Raw genomic sequence first — 18,380 nt, forward strand, 5'->3', positions numbered from 1 at the left:
ATCATATTATGTATGTTTCTTACCTTCATTAGCTATAGGGAGGTGGTAGCAGTATAACATGTCTCATTGATGGAAACTCTAGAGCTTAACCATGGAATACATTTGGTTCTAGCTCTCCAATGTGAGGTCCCATGTTAGTTGGAGAGGGGAACGAAACGTTTTTTGTACTAGTGTGGAAACCTCTCCTTAAAAGACGTGTTTTAAAACCGTGAGGTTGACGGTGACACGTAACGGGCTAAAATGGACAATATAGCGGTGGGTTTGAGCTCTTATAAATGGTATTAGTGGCAGGTTATCAAGCGGTGTGTCAGCGAAAACGATGGTCCTCCAAGGGAGTAGATTGTGAGATTCTACGTTGGTTGGAGAGGGGAATATGACATTTCTTGTAAGGGTGTGGAAACCGCTCACTAGTAGATGCGTTTTAAAATCGTGAGGTTAACGGTGATACATAACGGGCAAAAGTAAACCATATCTGCTAGCGATGGACTTGAATTGTTATTATAATCACAACCTTAAAATTTTTTTTTAATTTGATTAAATCAAGCTTTTTAAATTTGTTAAGTGTCACAATTATATTATTGAATTTTAACTTAGACCGATGGATAAATATAGAACACGAGACTAATTTATTAAATAAAAATGTGAACCAATCGATTAAATTAAAATTTCAAGGGCATAACCGCAAAACTTATGAAAATACGAGATAATTGGTTAAATTATAAAATTAAGAGTCTCATTGTGTAATATTTCTTTAAGAAGGGACCAAAGTATAATATTTATGAGTTATAAGGACTAAAATGTAATAATAAAAAATTTAGAGGTGTAAAATTGAATTAATTACAAAATTCAAGGGGGGAAATGAATTTTAAATTAAATATTGCTACGCATTATGTAACTGGTAGTTAACATATCCAGGACATTACTGTGCAACGCGATACAGATTATTATAACCGTACCATATATTTACTCGTGGCTCCAACTTTTGATTTCAAAACCCTAACATTTTACAGTGCTCTCGACCCTGCGCTTCGTCGTCCACAGATCGAATTCGAGGTAACCTTCAATCAAACGCTGAATCTTCGTTTTTAATTTCAATACAGAGTGCTCTTCGAATTTGATCTTATTTGTTTGTTAAGGCAAGTTTAATCTTATTCGAGGCTTAGACTTTTTAGTTTCTGATTTATTTTTCTTCGTTTTCTGTGAAGTATAATCGTTAAGGTTAATCGTTTCTTCTTTTTAGGGAAAAATGAGTGGCCGTGCCAGCAGAACAGTGTATGTCGGCAATCTCCCGGGTGATATTCGTGAAAAGGAAGTGGAAGATTTATTTTATAAGGTAATTCTTCTTAATTTTGTATGTGCATGATGATTTGGCACCTACGTTTAGTTTCTTAGGGGACCAACAGTTTTTTCGTGCACGAATCTGTCACGTTGGTGCTGCATGGTATGTTTGTCGGATTCTCTTCCTTCAATGGACTGGATATTATAAAGCTTTAGTCACAAGGAGTGCGAGCGTAGAATGTTAAACCTTTTGCTTTTGATAATCAGAAGGAGAGGAGTATGAGGATCTTGCAAATGTAGATGAAAGTCCCGTTTTTGAACTATCGACGCATGTTCTGTGGCTTTTCTTTTTTGAAAGGTTCAAGATGATCTGGGAGAACGTTATAAAAGTGTTGAGTTTTATTTGTTGAACATATTTAATCTAAATCTGTTCTCATTCGACATTTTTATGGTAGTATGGCCGCATAGCTCACATTGATCTCAAGGTTCCACCAAGGCCTCCAGGTTATGCATTTGTTGAGGTGAGATTATTGCATATGATATGATATTTTCTCTTCCTATGAAATACTTGTTACTCAATATGGATTTAATGGTTGTAGTTTGAAGATGCGGAAGATGCTCAAGATGCCATTCGTGGTCGTGATGGCTATGATTTTGATGGTCATAGGTTGCGTGTGAGTCACTAACCAAGTCTATTTCAATTGTTATGAGAATTGGTCATTTTTGTACTTTATTGCTTTACAGTTGTAATTTATGCGTTGTTTCTTTCTTTCTGTTTCTAGGTGGAGCTTGCTCATGGTGGTCGTGGTCATTCATCTTCCAGTGATCGTCATAGTAGTTATGGAGGCAGCCGAGGTGGCCGTGGAGTATCTCGGCGCTCTGATTATCGTGGTATATACTCATTTCTTAGGCACCACACAATATTTTGACATTGTAAACATTGGATCTTGTAATATATATATTTTGTTTATGCAGTATTAGTCACAGGATTACCCTCTTCTGCTTCATGGCAAGACTTAAAGGTAAGCATCATTCTATTTGACATGAAGTGTATCTGCCTAGGCGTTCTATTTTTTCTGATTGACACTGAATATCATATTATTTAATGTTGAAGGATCACATGCGGCGAGCTGGGGATGTTTGTTTCTCCCAAGTGTTCCGTGATGGTAGTGGTAAGATACCTCGGATGAAGTTGCTTCAAACTCACTATAATGTGTTTTTGAGAACCAAATAACTATTTCTTTCAATGTGTTGCAGGAACCACAGGGATTGTGGATTACACCAACCTTGATGACATGAAGTATGCAGTAAGTAGTTTTTATCTTTGTACTAATATGTTCGAAATATTGAACCTTAATGTTCATTTGCCATCTTGGATTGCTTCTAATGACTTTAAGAGCCCAATCTTTGGTTTGGTTATGTGCTATAATATCTGTTTCCTTGTCACTGCAGATTAAAAAACTTGATGACTCTGAGTTTCGCAATGCATTTTCTCGGGCATATGTTCGTGTATGAATTATACCCTCTCCTATTAATTAATTTTTCATGATTTGTCATATTCTTTCTTACCTGNTTTTTTTTTTTTTTTTTTTTTTTTTTTTTTTTTTTTTTTTTTTTTTTGGAAGGTGAGAGAATATGATTCAAAGAAGGATCGCTCCAGGAGTCCTAGCCGTGGGCGGTCATATTCTAGAGAGAGGACTTGTAGTCGCAGTCGCAGTCGCAGTAGAGGCCGAAGTAGGAGCAAGAGCCACAGTAGGAGCAAGAGCCGTAGTAGGAGCAAGAGCCGCAGTAGGAGGTTGGTTGGTTTGTTATCAGTAAATTAGTTTTAGCTCATTGCTGCCTTCTATTTAATGTTTTATTAACTTTTGAGCAGCAAGTCCCCAAAAGCTAAATCTTCCCAGCGGTCACCTGTTAAATCTCGATCAAGGTCTGTTTCCCCTGCTCGCTCTCGGTCAAAGTCACCATCTCTTTCTGGGTATGTATTCTCATTTTGTAAACTACTAGCTTTCATTATTGTCATTCTTAATTTTATTTTATTCAATTCTATTTCATTTTCTTTTTAAATAAGATCTAACTGCAGTCTGTTCATTGTTTGTCTATATTTATATGATTTGAGTTGTCACACGGGCAGGGTCCTTAGGCAGAATGTTAGACTGGGTGAAATAAACAACATAAAAGTATTGAAAGTGAACTAATTCTTTTGTATTGCTCAAGAACGGGTCAGCAAGTGTTTGAAAATTTAGCAACGGATTTGAAATTACCTTACCGGATGCTATATGTTTGCATGTGGTATTGTGGTTTGCACAATTCGCTTGGATGAGAAAACCACCCTTTTCTTCCATAGTCTTGGATCATTCTGAGAATGGTGGAGATGAATACTTAACAGACTTCAAAATAGTCTGGGCAATGTGTGGGACCCCCTCTATTGGAATGTTGGGTAAACCTTTCCTTATTGACTCAATTTAGTTATTACTATTTTACATCAGATTCTGCGTTCATTTTAATTACTTGGAATTATTTTGTTCAACAACTGGGGTAGCCAAGAAATGAATAGATTTCTTTCATTCATTGTCCTTTTTTGTGTGTGAAAATTACTTGTTTGTTTTTTTAGATATGGAAATATGCGGCATACTGGGGATTGGATATTAGTATCCTGATGGGATTTGATTCATTTGCCTTCAATGCTTTTGGTTGAGAAGGTATGCTGTTTTTTAGATGGGCAGCTTTGAAAACCATCTGGTACCCCCTGTTCTAATGCTTTTAGCAATGCAATGTCCATGGGTGCTAGATTTGGATCAAAGGAGATCATGGATTGCAATAATAGAGCTGGATATCTTGGACTAAGTGCTATTTGGACTTGGAACTCATCATCACTTTCATTTACATTTTCTGCTGCAAGATTTGCAAAGCTCTAGGACGCACTATCTGGATTCATTGTGGACTTTTTGTGGCACAGTAGGGAAGAATGCTCCTCTCCCGTCCACTGATGTCTATAATATATAGGTTCCTATAGATTAAAGTTTTCTAATATTAGGTCTTCAATTTGGAGTCTAAAGATTTTGAATTGGCGTATAATCTTCATAGTTGAACTGCTAAAATACTATTTTTCTATCTCACGTATATAATGTGGATGAGGCGTCAGGCTCTTGGATCACATTTGGTAAACGAGGCGTGGATTTTAAATTTTAGTTATTTCTGGACATTTTGCAGATCCCGATCAAGATCCAGATCTCCATTGCCCAATGTAAGTGATACCTGTTACAATCTATTGTTTTATATTGTGTTATATATTGTGTATTTTTGCTCTGGCCATACACAAGTTTATGGTAAACTTGTGTCCGCATATGATCATGGCTTATATGGCAGCGTGAGAAACGTACTAGTAAAAGTCCCAACCGGCGTGATGCTAGCAAAAGCCCTAGCAGAAGCAGGAGCAAGAGCAAGAGCAAGAGCCCGTCCCGGTAGAGCTTTTGGTAATTTTATTTTCAATTTCTGCAGTCAAGAACAAAGAACAACTTTTACTGTGACACTCCGAACGCCATGGATTGTGCACACATATTGTATAACTGTATATCCTTGAAACATTTTGTGATTCAAATCCTTGTTCTGACTGTTTGAAACAGATGAAGATGGAGCTGAAATCCAGTATGATAGAAACCATGTCTTGTTTGGACTCTCATGTGATAGGCTGGAGGGAGTTCGTATCCGAATATTAGTCGGTGAACCTATCAGAATAGACTTTATGGTAGTAGTAACTATGTTTTGTTTGGTGATTGAAATGTTCCCAAAATTTATATTCTTAGTTTCAGGATAGTATCTAAAAATTTGTTACTATTTGGATTGTATTTTGGTTGTCGAGATATTATTGGGGTAACTTTTTAAATTGAAATTGAATTTCGGTGTTGACAAAAAAAAAATGTTAAAATACCATTAAACAACCAAATTGATTTCATCCAACTCGGGCACTACTACATCTTTCTTCATGAAGCTTGTGTATCTCTCGCCCACATTAGCTCCAGCTTGAGCAAATAACTCCACCACTGCAGGCAACACGCCATAGTACCTCTTCAGATTATTCAATAGAGGCTCATTGCTATGCACATCTTGAACATGCCACACGTACACCGGAGGCATCAAATCATCTACTGTTGCTTCCTGCCACGCATGTTGCCCGTCCCTCATCTGGTGCTTGTAAGCTTGACAGTTCCTAACCCGGTGGCCTTTGGGTCCAACTTGCACCTCTGAACAATAGCCGCATGTTTGTACACCATACGTTTTCATGAGCTTTTCTGTTCCTGATATCATTTTATCCCATAATTCCATGCCTTTGATGGCCGTCTCTGAAATGACATGGATACCAAATTAAAGTTCAGTGCAAAGGAAAAAAATCAGCGATGTGTAGAACTTCAATAGAACTAGTAGGACCTTTGAAATATACAAGTTTGATATTATGTGAGATGCTAAATCGGCTGGAGAATTGAACGAAACAGTGTGGTAACCTCTCACTAGCAAACATGTTTTAAAAACCTTGAAGGGAAAGCCCTAAGACGACAAGAATTGAACGAAACAGTGTGGTAACCTCTCACTAGCAAACATGTTTTAAAAACCTTGAAGGGAAAGCCCTAAGACGACAATATCTGCTAGCAGTGAGTTTGGGCTGATACAAATGGTATCAAAGCCAGACATCGGATAATGTACCAGCAAGGATGCAGAGCTCCAAAAGGTGGACACTGGGTGATGTGCCAACAAGAACGCTGAGCTCCTAAGGGGGGTGACACTGGGCGGTGTGCCAACGAGGACGCTTGGCTCCAAAGGGAGGTGGATTATGAGATCTCACATCAGTTGGAGAGGGGAACAAAACATTCTTTTTAAGGGTGTGGAAACCTATCCCTAGCAGACGCGTTTTGAAACCCTTGAGGGGAATCCTAAGAGGGAAAGCCCAAAGAAGATAATATATGCTTGCAATGGGCTTGAGCTATTACATATTCGAACCTCCCCTTCTTGAGTATGTTCACTCGAGCTTAAAGCTCCTAAGCAATTCTCGACCTCTAAACAACTTTCCTATCTTATTACTAATATCCACTTAATACCCTACTTCTATCCTAATCGCATTCCTATCAAAATGAAATCCCCATTTTTTTTTCTAATAGTGACAGGTAATAATATCATATAGGTGGACAGGTAAAATTCAATAGAGAATAGTGGAAACTAGAAGTGCAAACAATACTGACCTTTTAAATCATCGGAATTTATCGATAACGTGTCCGCACACACTCTTTTCTTGTCATTCCAAAATCCATACGAATTAATGCCTTTTTCAAGGGTGAATTTCTTGGGAAACCTCTTCTCAAAGTCGACAGTCCTTCCAGCAACATTGTAAATCGGAAACGTCCTTCGCCTTGTAGGGTACTCGGGGATATCAACACCAGCTTGAATGCACAATTCTACTACTGCTGGAATTCGATCCACCTGGAGCTGCTCATTATGTGAAACAGCTCTGCCAATACGGTCATATAAATGGAAAGATTCCACAGTAGGAAAGACATGCTGAATGCCTCCAATTTCCCAAGTGTGCTCTTTGTTTGGTGCGCTCCCAGCAACATTACATGTTCTAATCTTATGTGGCGGATCACCAATATGAACCTCTCCACAGACTCTGCACAAATGAGAAAACAAGATCAATAAGAAATTAAGATCCTTGTCGTGCAGCTGAAATATAGTTTTTAGGGGATAAATAACAATCAATTCATGACTCTTATGTGAACACGCCCTCGTGTCCACCCCTTACGGGGCTCAACCTCCTCGCTGGCACATCGCCCGATGTCTGGCTCTGATACCATTTGTAACGGTCCAAGCCCACTGTTAGTAGATATTGTCCTCTTGGGCTTTCCCTTTAGATCAGATTTTTAAAATGTGTCTACTAAGGAGAGGTTTACACCTGGGTTTGCTGAATCTCACCATTTGTATCTTACCTACAAGAATGCACAATGCTTCTCTTAATCACCGTGGAAATGCATGAAAATAGTTCAGATCTTGCAGCATAAACTTCATGAGCAATTGGAACCAAGCCCTTGACCAGCAAGCCATTGGCCGGGGGCTGCAAAGAGTTTTCCTCTACATTCTGCTTCGCTTTCAATCTCAATCTTGCTGCACGCTTCAGCTCGTTTATACTCGTTACCAGTGGCTTCCTCTCTGACTTCTTTAGCTTCTGAAATAACACTGCAGAACTAGACCTTGTTGAATACCATAGAAATGGATGCTTGCTTGAATTCGTCAAGTTTGCAGCAAATTTCTGTATTCTTCTACGAAACATTGGAAGTGTACGTATTGAACTACATGAACTACACAAACCAACAAAGATCAATTAAAAACATTTAAAACAGAGAAGTTTTCATGCTCATCAATCTTGCAGGCTAGTACAATTCAGACAAGTACTAATTACATAAGTTGAGAAAAGAAAATGCACTCAAGTCAAGACATTAGAGGTATCTAACCAGATTATAGGAATAAAAAGAAAATCCTAGTTCTTCAAATACAGAAGTACAAAACCATGTGTATGTTAGATCAACACGACTCTCCACAATGGTATGATATTGTCCACTTTGAGCATAAGCTCTCATGGCTTTGCTTTAGGCTTCCCCAAAAGGCCTCACACCAATGGAGAGAGTATTTTTTGATTATAAACCTATGATCATTCTCTAAATTAGCCGATGTGGGACTTTGTTCATCCAACAGTGTACACAGCTGTGTGTGAACAATTCAAAACTAGCTTCCAAGGTTTCAAAACAACTGAAAAACGCTAACACGACGCAGCTAATGTTCTGTAATTTCTAACTGTGATATAGCATTAGTCCCAACCAAAGCAGGAAAAAGCGAGGCGAATTAGAATTAGCATTGTTCTCAGCTACTGTTTGTACTACAAGATTACAATTAGCATTTGATTTGTCCATAAAGCATGAAACATAGCAAATTAGTAATTGTTCAGAACATTGATCCGGTTGAGTAAATTTGACAGTAACCAAAGATGAAAGCAGAGAGAGAGAGAGAGAGAGAGGCCTTACTCCTGCGACGATCGAAACCTTCAGATGGAGGTAACTGAAGCCGATATCTGACGGCGAAGAGAGGAAGCGGAGGACGGCAGACGGCTGAGGGGCGGCTTTCATCGGAGGTCGTCTGGATAATTCGCTCGTGGTCGTGCTCCTGAAATAAGGACTACCTCTCTTAATTTAGGGTTCGGAAGAAATGCCTAAAATGATATTTTAAAAGTAACTTTTTTTTTTCTGTTATGTTATTGTAGACGATATTTTCCATAATGGAGTAGCAAATAATTAATTACATATCTATATTTCAACTATTAATTTTTTTTTTTTAATTGTGGTTTTTTCGTATTCTGCCTCTTACCTGAACAGGATTCTCCATAATGGTATGATATTGTCCACTTTGAGCCATATGGAGAATCCACTTTGAGCCAGGAAGAGGATTCTCCATAATGGTATGATATTGTCCCCTTTGAGCCTAAGCTTGAGATACACCATTGACTTTGAGGAGGCTCGAATCCTTTTCTTTTGGAGACCTTTGTTCGATATTTTGAAGATTTACCAATCTATTGAAACGACTAAGTTTAGGGCATGACTCTGATACCATGTTAGATGAACACGACTCTCCACAATAGTATGATAATATCCACAAGACTTTCATCATCCAACACTACCAGACTTTCATCATCCAACACTACCGACTAATATTTCCCATCCAACACTACCGACTAATATTTCCCTTTTTTCCTCAATCTTTTTTATAAATTCATACCATTTTTCTTTCCATTTTATTTTGGCTATTTACCTGAGTAAATGTACAAAATGATAAATAATATTACGCAAGATATTATTTGCATGCATGTTTAATATAAAATTTATTGGGGTCTAGAAAAAAAAAATTACCTATTTTATTTATTATAATACGTTGCAAATAGAATCGGAACCTTCACCTTTGATAAAAGGTTACTACATACTATTGCCTTCAATAATGTTGAAACGTAAAGTATTAAAAAACTTTAGAAACTTAAATATACAAACAAATTCAAACTTTGATCTCATCATCATAATAACTACTACAAAATAAACACACTAAAACGACACTTCATCAATGATTGAGAATTAAATCATATAAAAACAAAAATCAAATTATAATCTAAACATTTTATCAATTAAAACCCTAATAATCTTTTTTTTTCCCTTATATTTTCTGCTACCAAAAATAAAAAAAGAAACAAAGAGAATTCAGTACACGTGGAAATTGATCACACAACAGATGACACCTTAAAGCTGTAATGACACGTGTAAACAGAGTCGAATTATACCAATAAGGAAGCTTTTATTATTACAGAGCTTCAAATATCACAGTTAGTATCAGTACAATACCATTTACTCGATGATGATGATATGAATTCAAACTAACACCATCTGGGATCTCCACACTACCACTCGGGGAAAGAACTAAAAGGCCATGAGATTTAGTGCTTGGTTTTAGGCATCTTTACAATCATCACGGTGCAGTGAGCATGGTGAGCACAGTAATCACTAACGCTGCCTAAAAAAGCCCTGCCATCGCAATCAGATCCAGTTTAATAAAGGGCTTCATTGTTCTCAACTCAACAACAACCAAGCATTTGACCATATCAATGGAAACTCCCTTGTAAGAATGTTTCTTAATCCTATGTCAATTTTTGAAAAACAAACAAAGAAGACCTGAATTCTTCCCAGTTTCTAATATCTTGATTAGATCATCAATCAATCGAGTTCTGCCATGCTTTTCCTAGCTCTTAGATAATTATATTCACATTTTTGATCCAACAGATGGAAATTTGGTGGTAATAAGAGAAGTACCTCTTTATAGCTCCATAGCCACGGCTTCCAACGACCACCATGCTAGCACGATGCCTTTCTACAGCCTCACAAAGAACATTCCTGGCATCTCCTTCTATCACCTCCAGTACAGCATCATGCACCTGAATATCATTATCACACATGAACAATAATCATCAATAATAGAACGCATAAAGTTCTCAAAAGGATGCTTTCCACCAAAGCTGCTTTTGACACGAAAAAACATCCAATCCATCTTCAACATTTTGTATCGTACACCAAAATTCTATGGAAAAGATTTTCCACTTCCTAGTTAAAGGTATTCCTACAGAAGTGTGGTTCAGTTCTTCTGTACCATCAAACCATGGAGGTCTGGAAACTGGAAGTCAGCTAGGGACACGTAAATTAAAAAGCGAAACTAGCTACAAACAATGGGCCTTAGAAATAAAATAAATGAATCATATAGTCAATGAAATACTAAGTACAGTTGTATAGTTGTCCTGGATGTTTCTAGAGCAAGACATGTTTAATCATGGATAAAGAATCTCATTCTTGAATCATATAAACAATGAAATACTAATTATAGTTGGATAGTTGTCCTGGATGTTTCTAGAGCAAGACATGTTTAATCATGGATAAGGAATCTCATTTTTGAATCATATAAACAGTGAAATACTAATTATAGTTGTATAGTTGTCCTGGATGTTTCTAGACCAAGACATGTTTAATCATGGATAACGAATCTCATTCTTAATCAATTTTAGTAGGTATTACTACTTTTTACTTCTATTTTATTAATTCCTTTTCTCTCTACCATTTTCCTGTAGTCCTGCAATAATAGGATGAATAATCAATATGACGACAATCTTGCTACTTCCTTTCCTATTTCAATTCAAAAACACTTCTCTTAAACAAAAGTTTTTGAGGTTTATTGTCAGTGCACAAATTTTCTTTTCGAACGATTTTCATTTCAGTCTACTCACTTTCTTTCTGAAAGAAACAGATCCTAAATCATTTCGTTTAAGGAAAATCCTCCACAAGTAATTCAGGTTATAGTTAGAAAGAATCAAGAGGATTACCGATCTGGCGACGCAAACCTCCTTCGCCTTTTCGATAACTCGAGAAGCAATCCTCTTCAAATCCGAATCCACACGAGGGAAAATCTCAGCCGCTCCTTCAATCAACAGTCGATTAAAGTTAAACCTCCTATTTATTTACGGATCCTCAACGGATTAATCATCCATCAACAAGAAAGCAAGAAAAGAAGTGAATCAGTTACCAGGTCCGGCGAGACTGACGGCGGAGGCAGGGGAAGGTTTGGCATGAACAACAAAGAGCTTGAACGGAGAGTTAGCTTTAGTGAATGGAACGATGATATGATCTAAGGTCCACTCCAGAGCGTAAAGACTGTGCGCACTGTCGTCGATTCCGACCACCATGACTTCCATCCCTTCAGTCGCCATTGGAATAAAGCTTCGGCAATCACCACTTCGCGTTAGAGACGGATGATTTTAATGAAAAAGAAGAGTAAAGGACGGCACGTATTTATAGCCGGACTATTTAACGTCACGTGTCAAGAAATATTGCCAGCTAAGCTGCCAGTGGGGAATGATTGCCACACGTTGCTAATTTAGTCGGAGAAAGAGTGACACGTGGATTCACTATATTTTTAACTATTTCATCTAATTATTATAGGATACCCTTTTAATTTTTTTTTTCAAATTTTAATACAACTTTTAAACTTTTTAAAAAATATTTTACCCTTAATTTTGGACATTAATTATTAGAATTTTGTTTTAAAAATACTTTTAACTTTAAAATAGGTACAACTGGTGATGCATAGACCTTCCCCTGTAGTTAAAAGACTTTCTCTACGTTCCTCTATTGTTAATTTAATAAAAATATTTCTAAATTTTGTATTTTATCTAAAAAAAATACATTTAAACTTAAAAATACTCACTATTTACAATTTTACTACTAATATACGATCAAAACTGTCTACCAGTAACTCATAGATTATTCCTAAATTTTTTAAACATACTTTTGAAAATTTATGAGCGTTTTTTAAAGGTATAAAAATCAATTTTGAAACTCGAAACCGAATAAAAAATGTGGAACTATTGAAACGTTTGATAATTGAGAAAAAGTGAAAATATACGTAAAGCTTTGAAAGACTGTCGTTACTAGATCTATCAAATTTTAAAAAACAACCAATAATTTAATGACTTTTTAAATATAGGATAAAAATAATTTAATAATGGGTTAGACATGACGATGAATAGACTAAGTATTTGTCAGACGATAAATTAAACACCAAACATAGGTCACATCTCTATTGCAAGAATCATAGGTTAGCCTTCACATATTTAAATATAACTATAGTTTATTAATTCTATAATATCTTAAGGGATATAATAAATTTAATGATTAAATTGATAGTCAAATTCTTATGGCCCACTTTGATAAATATGATCCTAATAAAAAACTAATAGCATTTATACTCTCTTTTTATATTGTCAAAATAATAATAATAAACAAATAAACAATAATAAAATAAAATTAATGGATTTCAGTTATATAAATTATGTTTAGATATTAGCAGTAATTATCATAAATATTCATAAAATTTCAAAATTTTAAATAATTACTATCTTAAATTAAAAATGTAATACTTTTAATTATCCTTATACTTTGTATTAAAAAATTTATTTTTATTTTTTTTTAAAATTAAGTATTATTAATATATTTCAAAAATAACAATAAATTTTAAAAGTAATATTAATATATTTTTAAAAAATAAATATATTGAGCTGAATTTGTGATCATAAACAATAAATAAATGATATATTATATAGAAATTTGAGCTTCATAAATTTAAATAATTATACGAATTAAAAGATTCCATAAAAGCAAATAAAAAGAACAATTTTATTAGAATTTCAATGTTTTATCCTTCCCAATGACCATTCTATTTTTAAATATTATTTTGAATAATTAGCTCAAATTAAAAAAAAAAAAAAAACTTTTTTACCACCCTTTTTATTATTCTATTATGTTGTAAAATATTTATTTGTTATTTTTTTTAAATTAATTTAAATTAATTTAATTAATTAATTAATTAATTTTTTTTTTTTTCGCAAATTTCCATAGTTTATCGCTTTGTCGGCGGTATTGCTTGTCTTATACGGAAGTCTCATGCCAGTTACAGAAGTTTCCAGACATGCTTTTTCGTGTTAAACGGAAACGAATATTTTTTTGAAAATAAATAAATAAATAAAATGAAAATAATAATATATATAATCTGTGTGCGCGCGCCCATTGTATATATATATATATACATGACTCCAGAGTTGCCAAAAATAAAAGTTAAATAATAAATTTATTATAGTATAATAATAATAAAAAAAGAAGCAGAATTTAATAATATAATTCCATATATAATTTAATAAATTCCTCCAAGATTTTATAAAATTATTTATAAGATTTTATTAAATATATTCCATTCGAGACTAATTCTAACATTATTTAACCTATAAAAATCAAATATTAATAATTTAATGCAACAATTAAAATATTAATAATTTTTTTCTAAATAAAATGTTTAATTTATATTTTTGGTATCTAAATAAATTAAGTAACTTACTAATTATATCTTAATTAAAATATTAACGTCCCGAATAAGTGTTCTTAATCTATCATTGAATTTAATTTCCATTATTTAAATTTTTTATTTTATAAAATTTATTTTAATAATTAGATAGAATATACAAAGTAATAAACTTATTTACTAAAATCAAATTGATTATCCAATAGGATGGTTCTTTAAAAAAATATTAATTTTTAGAGATATTTTGAACTAATTTTTATTTTTTTATTAATCTAATTATTTTGAGAAAGTTCTAATAAAATTTTAATATTAATAAATATTATTATTGCTTTATATCAAAAATAAAAAATAAAAAAAATATATATATAACCCGAAATTCTAAAAAGTTGATACTTCCAAAACTGGTATGATTTTTTTATTTGTCAATAAATTTATTACCAAATTTTTTAAAAAAAATATATTTTAAAATATCTCATAAAAAAAGATTTTTTTTTTTCTTTTTCTAAAATATATTTTAATTTCATATTATGTTGTACTATAAAGTAATAGCCTTCAATGTTCATATATCCTCAAGAAAACAAACGGAATCTCTATCAATGATGATGTTCAGAAACGAAAAAGATTTTGCCGAGAAAATTTATTTCATGTAAGAAATCTGAATTTTCTCAGCTTCCAAACACCTTTACCTTTTTGTTATCCAGTGTTCATTCGGCGGAGAATTTCCTTTTCAGTTTGGTTACCGTCTCTCTCAGACGGTTTGAGATATTTTTTTTTCACTTCCTTCTTGTGAAAGTGTCTGATTCGTTCTTTCTGTGTATTGGATTCCGATCGATTTGCATCCATTTCGGATAGAATAAGAGGATTAACTGTTTTTTTTTTTTATCTTCTCGGCGATTTTAGTGGATTTGTTGAGGGAAATTAGAACGACGCGTGTGGATTCTCGAGGAAGAAGATGAAGTTCTGCAAAAAGTATGAGGAGTATTTGCGAGGTCAGGAGAAGAAACTGAAACTACCTGGATTTCAGTTCAAGCGGCTCAAGAAGATTCTGAAGAATTGTAGCAGAGATTTTCAGTCTCGACATCGCCATGGCGATGACGTTTGCTCCGCCATCGCCGTTCAGAGGTGTCCAGATCACTGTTCAGGTATGGAAACTCGATTATCTGCTAATTTTTGTCGTTTCTTCTTCCTATTTAAGGATTTCGTGAATTTTGGGGATCTTTCTGTTACAGTCCTAGCCGTTTGATCTTTTGCTTGGTTGAGGCAAACTCTTTATTGTTTGTACATTGCATTTTGATTTTAGTTCGTTGTTTTGTTTGACGATTTGTGCGGGCGTAGTGTGCGACGGTACTTTCTTCCCCTTCCTTCTCAAGGAAATGTCTGCAATAGTTGGCTGCTTTAATCAGCGAGCACAGAAATTGCTTCAGCTGCACCTCGCTTCTGGCTTTAGAAAGCGTCTTTTATGGTTCAAAGGCAAACGGGACAGTGACCATACTTTCTTAGTTCAAGAAGGGAAGGAATTGGTTAATTATGCATTGATGAACGCCATTGCAGTTAGGAAGATCTTGAAGAAATACGATAAGGTATTTGCCCAATATGCTTTACCATTTCTTGTTTGATTCACTTCAATGTTTTGTCCAGCTAATTCTTCATTTCTCTATATCAAATGAATCAATTCTTGTCCAAATTTGTAAACCACGAAAGTTTACATACTAAATTTGTAATTTAGCTTCCTTTCTTGTGCTTAGTTCTTGTTTGGGTTGCTGAGTACAGATTCATTACTCCAAACAAGGGCAAACTTTCAAGTCACAAGCTCACAGTAAGCACATTGAGATCCTGCAATCTCCATGGCTATCAGAGCTTATAGCATTCCACATTAACCTGAAGGAGACACCACACAGATCTAAGAGGATTTCTTCTGTATTCGAGGAATGTTCCCTTGCAATTACTGATGGAAAGCCATCACTTACTTGTGAGCTCTTCGATTCAATCAAACTCGACATCGACTTGGAGTGTTCCATATGTTTGGTAAGCTTTCAGGTCTTCAACTTTTTACATTGTTATGAAAATGTCCCATCTACTCCTGCAGACAAATATATGTAAATTGAATCACTGTTATGATATCTTTAGTTTATTTTGGATTTGGTGAGGGATGAACTCAAGTTTTTGAGTAGTTTGAATGGATACTCATCGGAGTTCTTCACTCTTTATATATGCAGGACATAGTATTTGATCCTGTTTCTCTCACTTGCGGCCATATATTTTGCTACATGTGTGCTTGCTCGGCAGCTTCAGTAACCATAGTTGATGGACTAAAGTCTGCAAATCCAAGAGCAAAGTGCCCACTCTGCCGTCAGGTTAGTTAGGTTGCCTCTATGATGATATTCAGTGAGCTTCATTCAGCTATCATTTGGCTCGAAAAGGAAAAAAACACACAGAAACAAGATGGTATTTGTGAGATCCCACGTTAGTTGGGGAGGAGAACGAAGCATTCTTTATAAGGGTGTGGAAACCTCTTTGCTTCTCAGCAGACGCGTTTTAAATACCATGAGGGAAGAAAAACCCATAGAGGACAATATCTGCTAGCGGTGGACTTGGGTCGTGAAAACCTCTCCCTAGCAGACGCGTTTAAAAAACGGGAGAAAAACCCAAAAGAAGATAATATCTGCTAGCGGTGGACTTGGTTGTTGCAATTCAGTACCAACAGCTGCCCTACCATACGTATGGCTGATTTTGTTCCCATGATTTAGAGGATAATATCTGTTAGCGGTGGACTTGGGTCGTGGAAACCTCTCCCTAGCAGACGCGTTTTAAAAACGGGAGAAAAGCCCAAAAGAAGATAATATCTACTAGCGGTGGGCTTAGTTGTTGTAGTTTAGTACCAACAGCTGCCCTACCATACATAGGGCTAATTTTGTTCCCATGATTTAAGCCATGAACCTCGAAATAAACCCATGAACGGTCTGTTGAACGACCCGAGGTCTGATCTAATTCTTTCTATTGATACACAGGCAAAAGTTTACGAAGGTGCTGTTCATTTGGAAGAGCTCAGTATTCTATTAAGACGAAGGTCAGTAGATATCTTGTTTCTCAGGCTTCCTGGTAAAATACATGTAAAAACTGTTTAGGAAAGTACAGGTAGCTTGAAACTAACTTTTAAAAAATATGAGTTTTTTTTTTTTGGTTTAAAATGTTTTTTTATTATTTTATTGAGACGGGTAAAGGTAAAGTGTCACTTTTATGTTAAATTACAAGTATAGTATTTATAACCATAGTTTTATAGATCATGAAAACGTATGAAAAAAATGGTTATTTGTTTAAAACAAACCAGCATCGGGAGAGATATGCTGAAACAAATCAGAATCGATACGCTGAAACAAATCAGAATCGAGAGAGATGTTCTCTTCGAAAGGTTTTCCAAACCAAAATCGAGAGAGATATGCTCTTCGAAAGGTTTCCTCTATGCTGTACGAGTTTGAGTTCAACTAAATCTGAAGATTGAGTTATTGATTGAACTAAGACTTTTATATTTTAAGAACCTCTAATTCAAGTATGCTCGATAAATTTCTAAACTTTTATAAGTGATTATCAGATTCCCACTTTGAAAAAGTGCTTAGTTAGAGGCTAACTTTTCTTAAACTTTTAAAAGCCTAAAGCAAATCCATGAGAGCTAATGCTCAAAGTGGACAATATCATACCATTGTGGAGAGTCGTGATTCCTAACATATCGTGATACAAAATTGCATCATTTTATATACCTCTACTACACTCGATGAATCTATGCTTCCCTTCTACATCTATATTGAACTTGGGAATGTTTATATGATTGAACAGCTGCCCTGAGTACTGGGGGAAACGTCTCCGAACAGAAAGAGCAGAGAGAGTTCAGCAAGCAAAGGAGCATTGGGAATCCATGTCTCGAGCATTCATGGGAGTCTAGTTAGTGCCCCTTTTACCTTTGTTGAATGTTTTCAATTTTTACTGTTTCATTTTCTTTTCCCATCAATCTGTATGAACACTGTACATATTATTGTTCTTTATAGAATTTCACAGTAGTTTAAGCCACTTGAAGAGGTTCCTGGAAGTTGACCCCTTTTGTGGATATTAAGGGTACTTTGAATCGACTGTTTATCAAAAATGTATTTTGCTTCAAGTACTTTTTTTATTTAAAAAAAAAAACAAACCATTAATGACTAAAACACTAAATTTCTCACATGTAAATCAGTAAATCGATTCAAATGCAAATGTGTTTATAAGCGAAGGTGTTACATAATAAAAATTGCTACTTAATTTTGATAGAAAATTTTACAACGAAAATTAGATATTAAATCATTACATGCAAGCTAGACAAACTTATCATATGTGAGTCAAAGTTTAGATCATTTAAAAGAGATCAAAAAGAGGTCAAGTGACGAAAGAGAGTATCTTCTCTTTAGGTCCCGACCTTGATAGAACTAGTTTTTGATTGGAATTTCAATTGAAAAGATGTTAGACCGATTCTTAATTTTGATAGAAAATTTCAAATTATGCATCATACGACAAAAATTAGGTATTAAATCATTACATGCAAGCTAAGACAAACTTATCATATGTGAGTCAAAGTTTAGATCATTTAAAAGAGATCAAAAAGAGGT

General features: G+C 34.7%; 4 protein-coding genes across 12 annotated transcripts; 2 read left to right on the forward strand and 2 right to left on the reverse strand.

Moving 5' to 3' along the window:
* Positions 1-947: 947 nt before the first annotated feature.
* On the forward strand, positions 948-5,161 carry LOC111778444 (serine/arginine-rich-splicing factor SR34-like). Of its 9 annotated transcripts, none has more exons than XM_023658274.1 (14): positions 948-1,053; positions 1,241-1,333; positions 1,734-1,799; positions 1,878-1,952; positions 2,061-2,169; positions 2,254-2,300; positions 2,393-2,450; positions 2,536-2,585; positions 2,731-2,787; positions 2,904-3,073; positions 3,149-3,253; positions 4,489-4,522; positions 4,645-4,739; positions 4,902-5,161. In XM_023658274.1, exons 2-14 carry the CDS (start codon positions 1,247-1,249, stop codon positions 4,903-4,905), a joined length of 957 nt encoding a protein of 318 aa, XP_023514042.1. In that variant the 5' UTR covers positions 948-1,053; positions 1,241-1,246; the 3' UTR covers positions 4,906-5,161. The 9 variants fall into 9 exon arrangements, 7 of the variants coding, with proteins under 7 accessions (XP_023514042.1, XP_023514041.1, XP_023514043.1 ...); XM_023658273.1 differs by having other exon boundaries at positions 4,645-4,751; positions 4,902-5,151; XM_023658275.1 differs by having other exon boundaries at positions 3,152-3,253; positions 4,645-4,751; positions 4,902-5,140.
* On the reverse strand, positions 5,154-8,515 carry LOC111778443 (APO protein 3, mitochondrial-like). Its single transcript, XM_023658272.1, has 4 exons — positions 8,340-8,515; positions 7,251-7,619; positions 6,510-6,934; positions 5,154-5,618 (listed from the first exon to the last, which is right to left on the reverse strand). Exons 2-4 carry the CDS (start codon positions 7,589-7,591, stop codon positions 5,209-5,211), a joined length of 1,176 nt encoding a protein of 391 aa, XP_023514040.1. The 5' UTR covers positions 7,592-7,619; positions 8,340-8,515; the 3' UTR covers positions 5,154-5,208.
* Positions 8,516-9,575: 1,060 nt separating this feature from the next.
* LOC111778143 (universal stress protein PHOS34-like) lies at positions 9,576-11,676 on the reverse strand. Its single transcript, XM_023657810.1, has 4 exons — positions 11,422-11,676; positions 11,222-11,316; positions 10,164-10,285; positions 9,576-9,878 (listed from the first exon to the last, which is right to left on the reverse strand). Exons 1-4 carry the CDS (start codon positions 11,603-11,605, stop codon positions 9,791-9,793), a joined length of 489 nt encoding a protein of 162 aa, XP_023513578.1. The 5' UTR covers positions 11,606-11,676; the 3' UTR covers positions 9,576-9,790.
* Positions 11,677-14,284: 2,608 nt separating this feature from the next.
* Positions 14,285-17,961, forward strand: LOC111779293 (probable E3 ubiquitin-protein ligase BAH1-like 1). Its single transcript, XM_023659414.1, has 8 exons — positions 14,285-14,395; positions 14,650-14,891; positions 15,085-15,329; positions 15,520-15,774; positions 15,966-16,103; positions 16,758-16,816; positions 17,581-17,702; positions 17,781-17,961. Exons 2-7 carry the CDS (start codon positions 14,702-14,704, stop codon positions 17,684-17,686), a joined length of 993 nt encoding a protein of 330 aa, XP_023515182.1. The 5' UTR covers positions 14,285-14,395; positions 14,650-14,701; the 3' UTR covers positions 17,687-17,702; positions 17,781-17,961.
* The last annotated feature ends 419 nt before the right edge of the window (positions 17,962-18,380 follow it).

Source organism: Cucurbita pepo, chromosome LG17, assembly GCF_002806865.2.
Source record: "Cucurbita pepo subsp. pepo cultivar mu-cu-16 chromosome LG17, ASM280686v2, whole genome shotgun sequence".
Classification (NCBI taxonomy): Eukaryota; Viridiplantae; Streptophyta; class Magnoliopsida; order Cucurbitales; family Cucurbitaceae; genus Cucurbita; species Cucurbita pepo.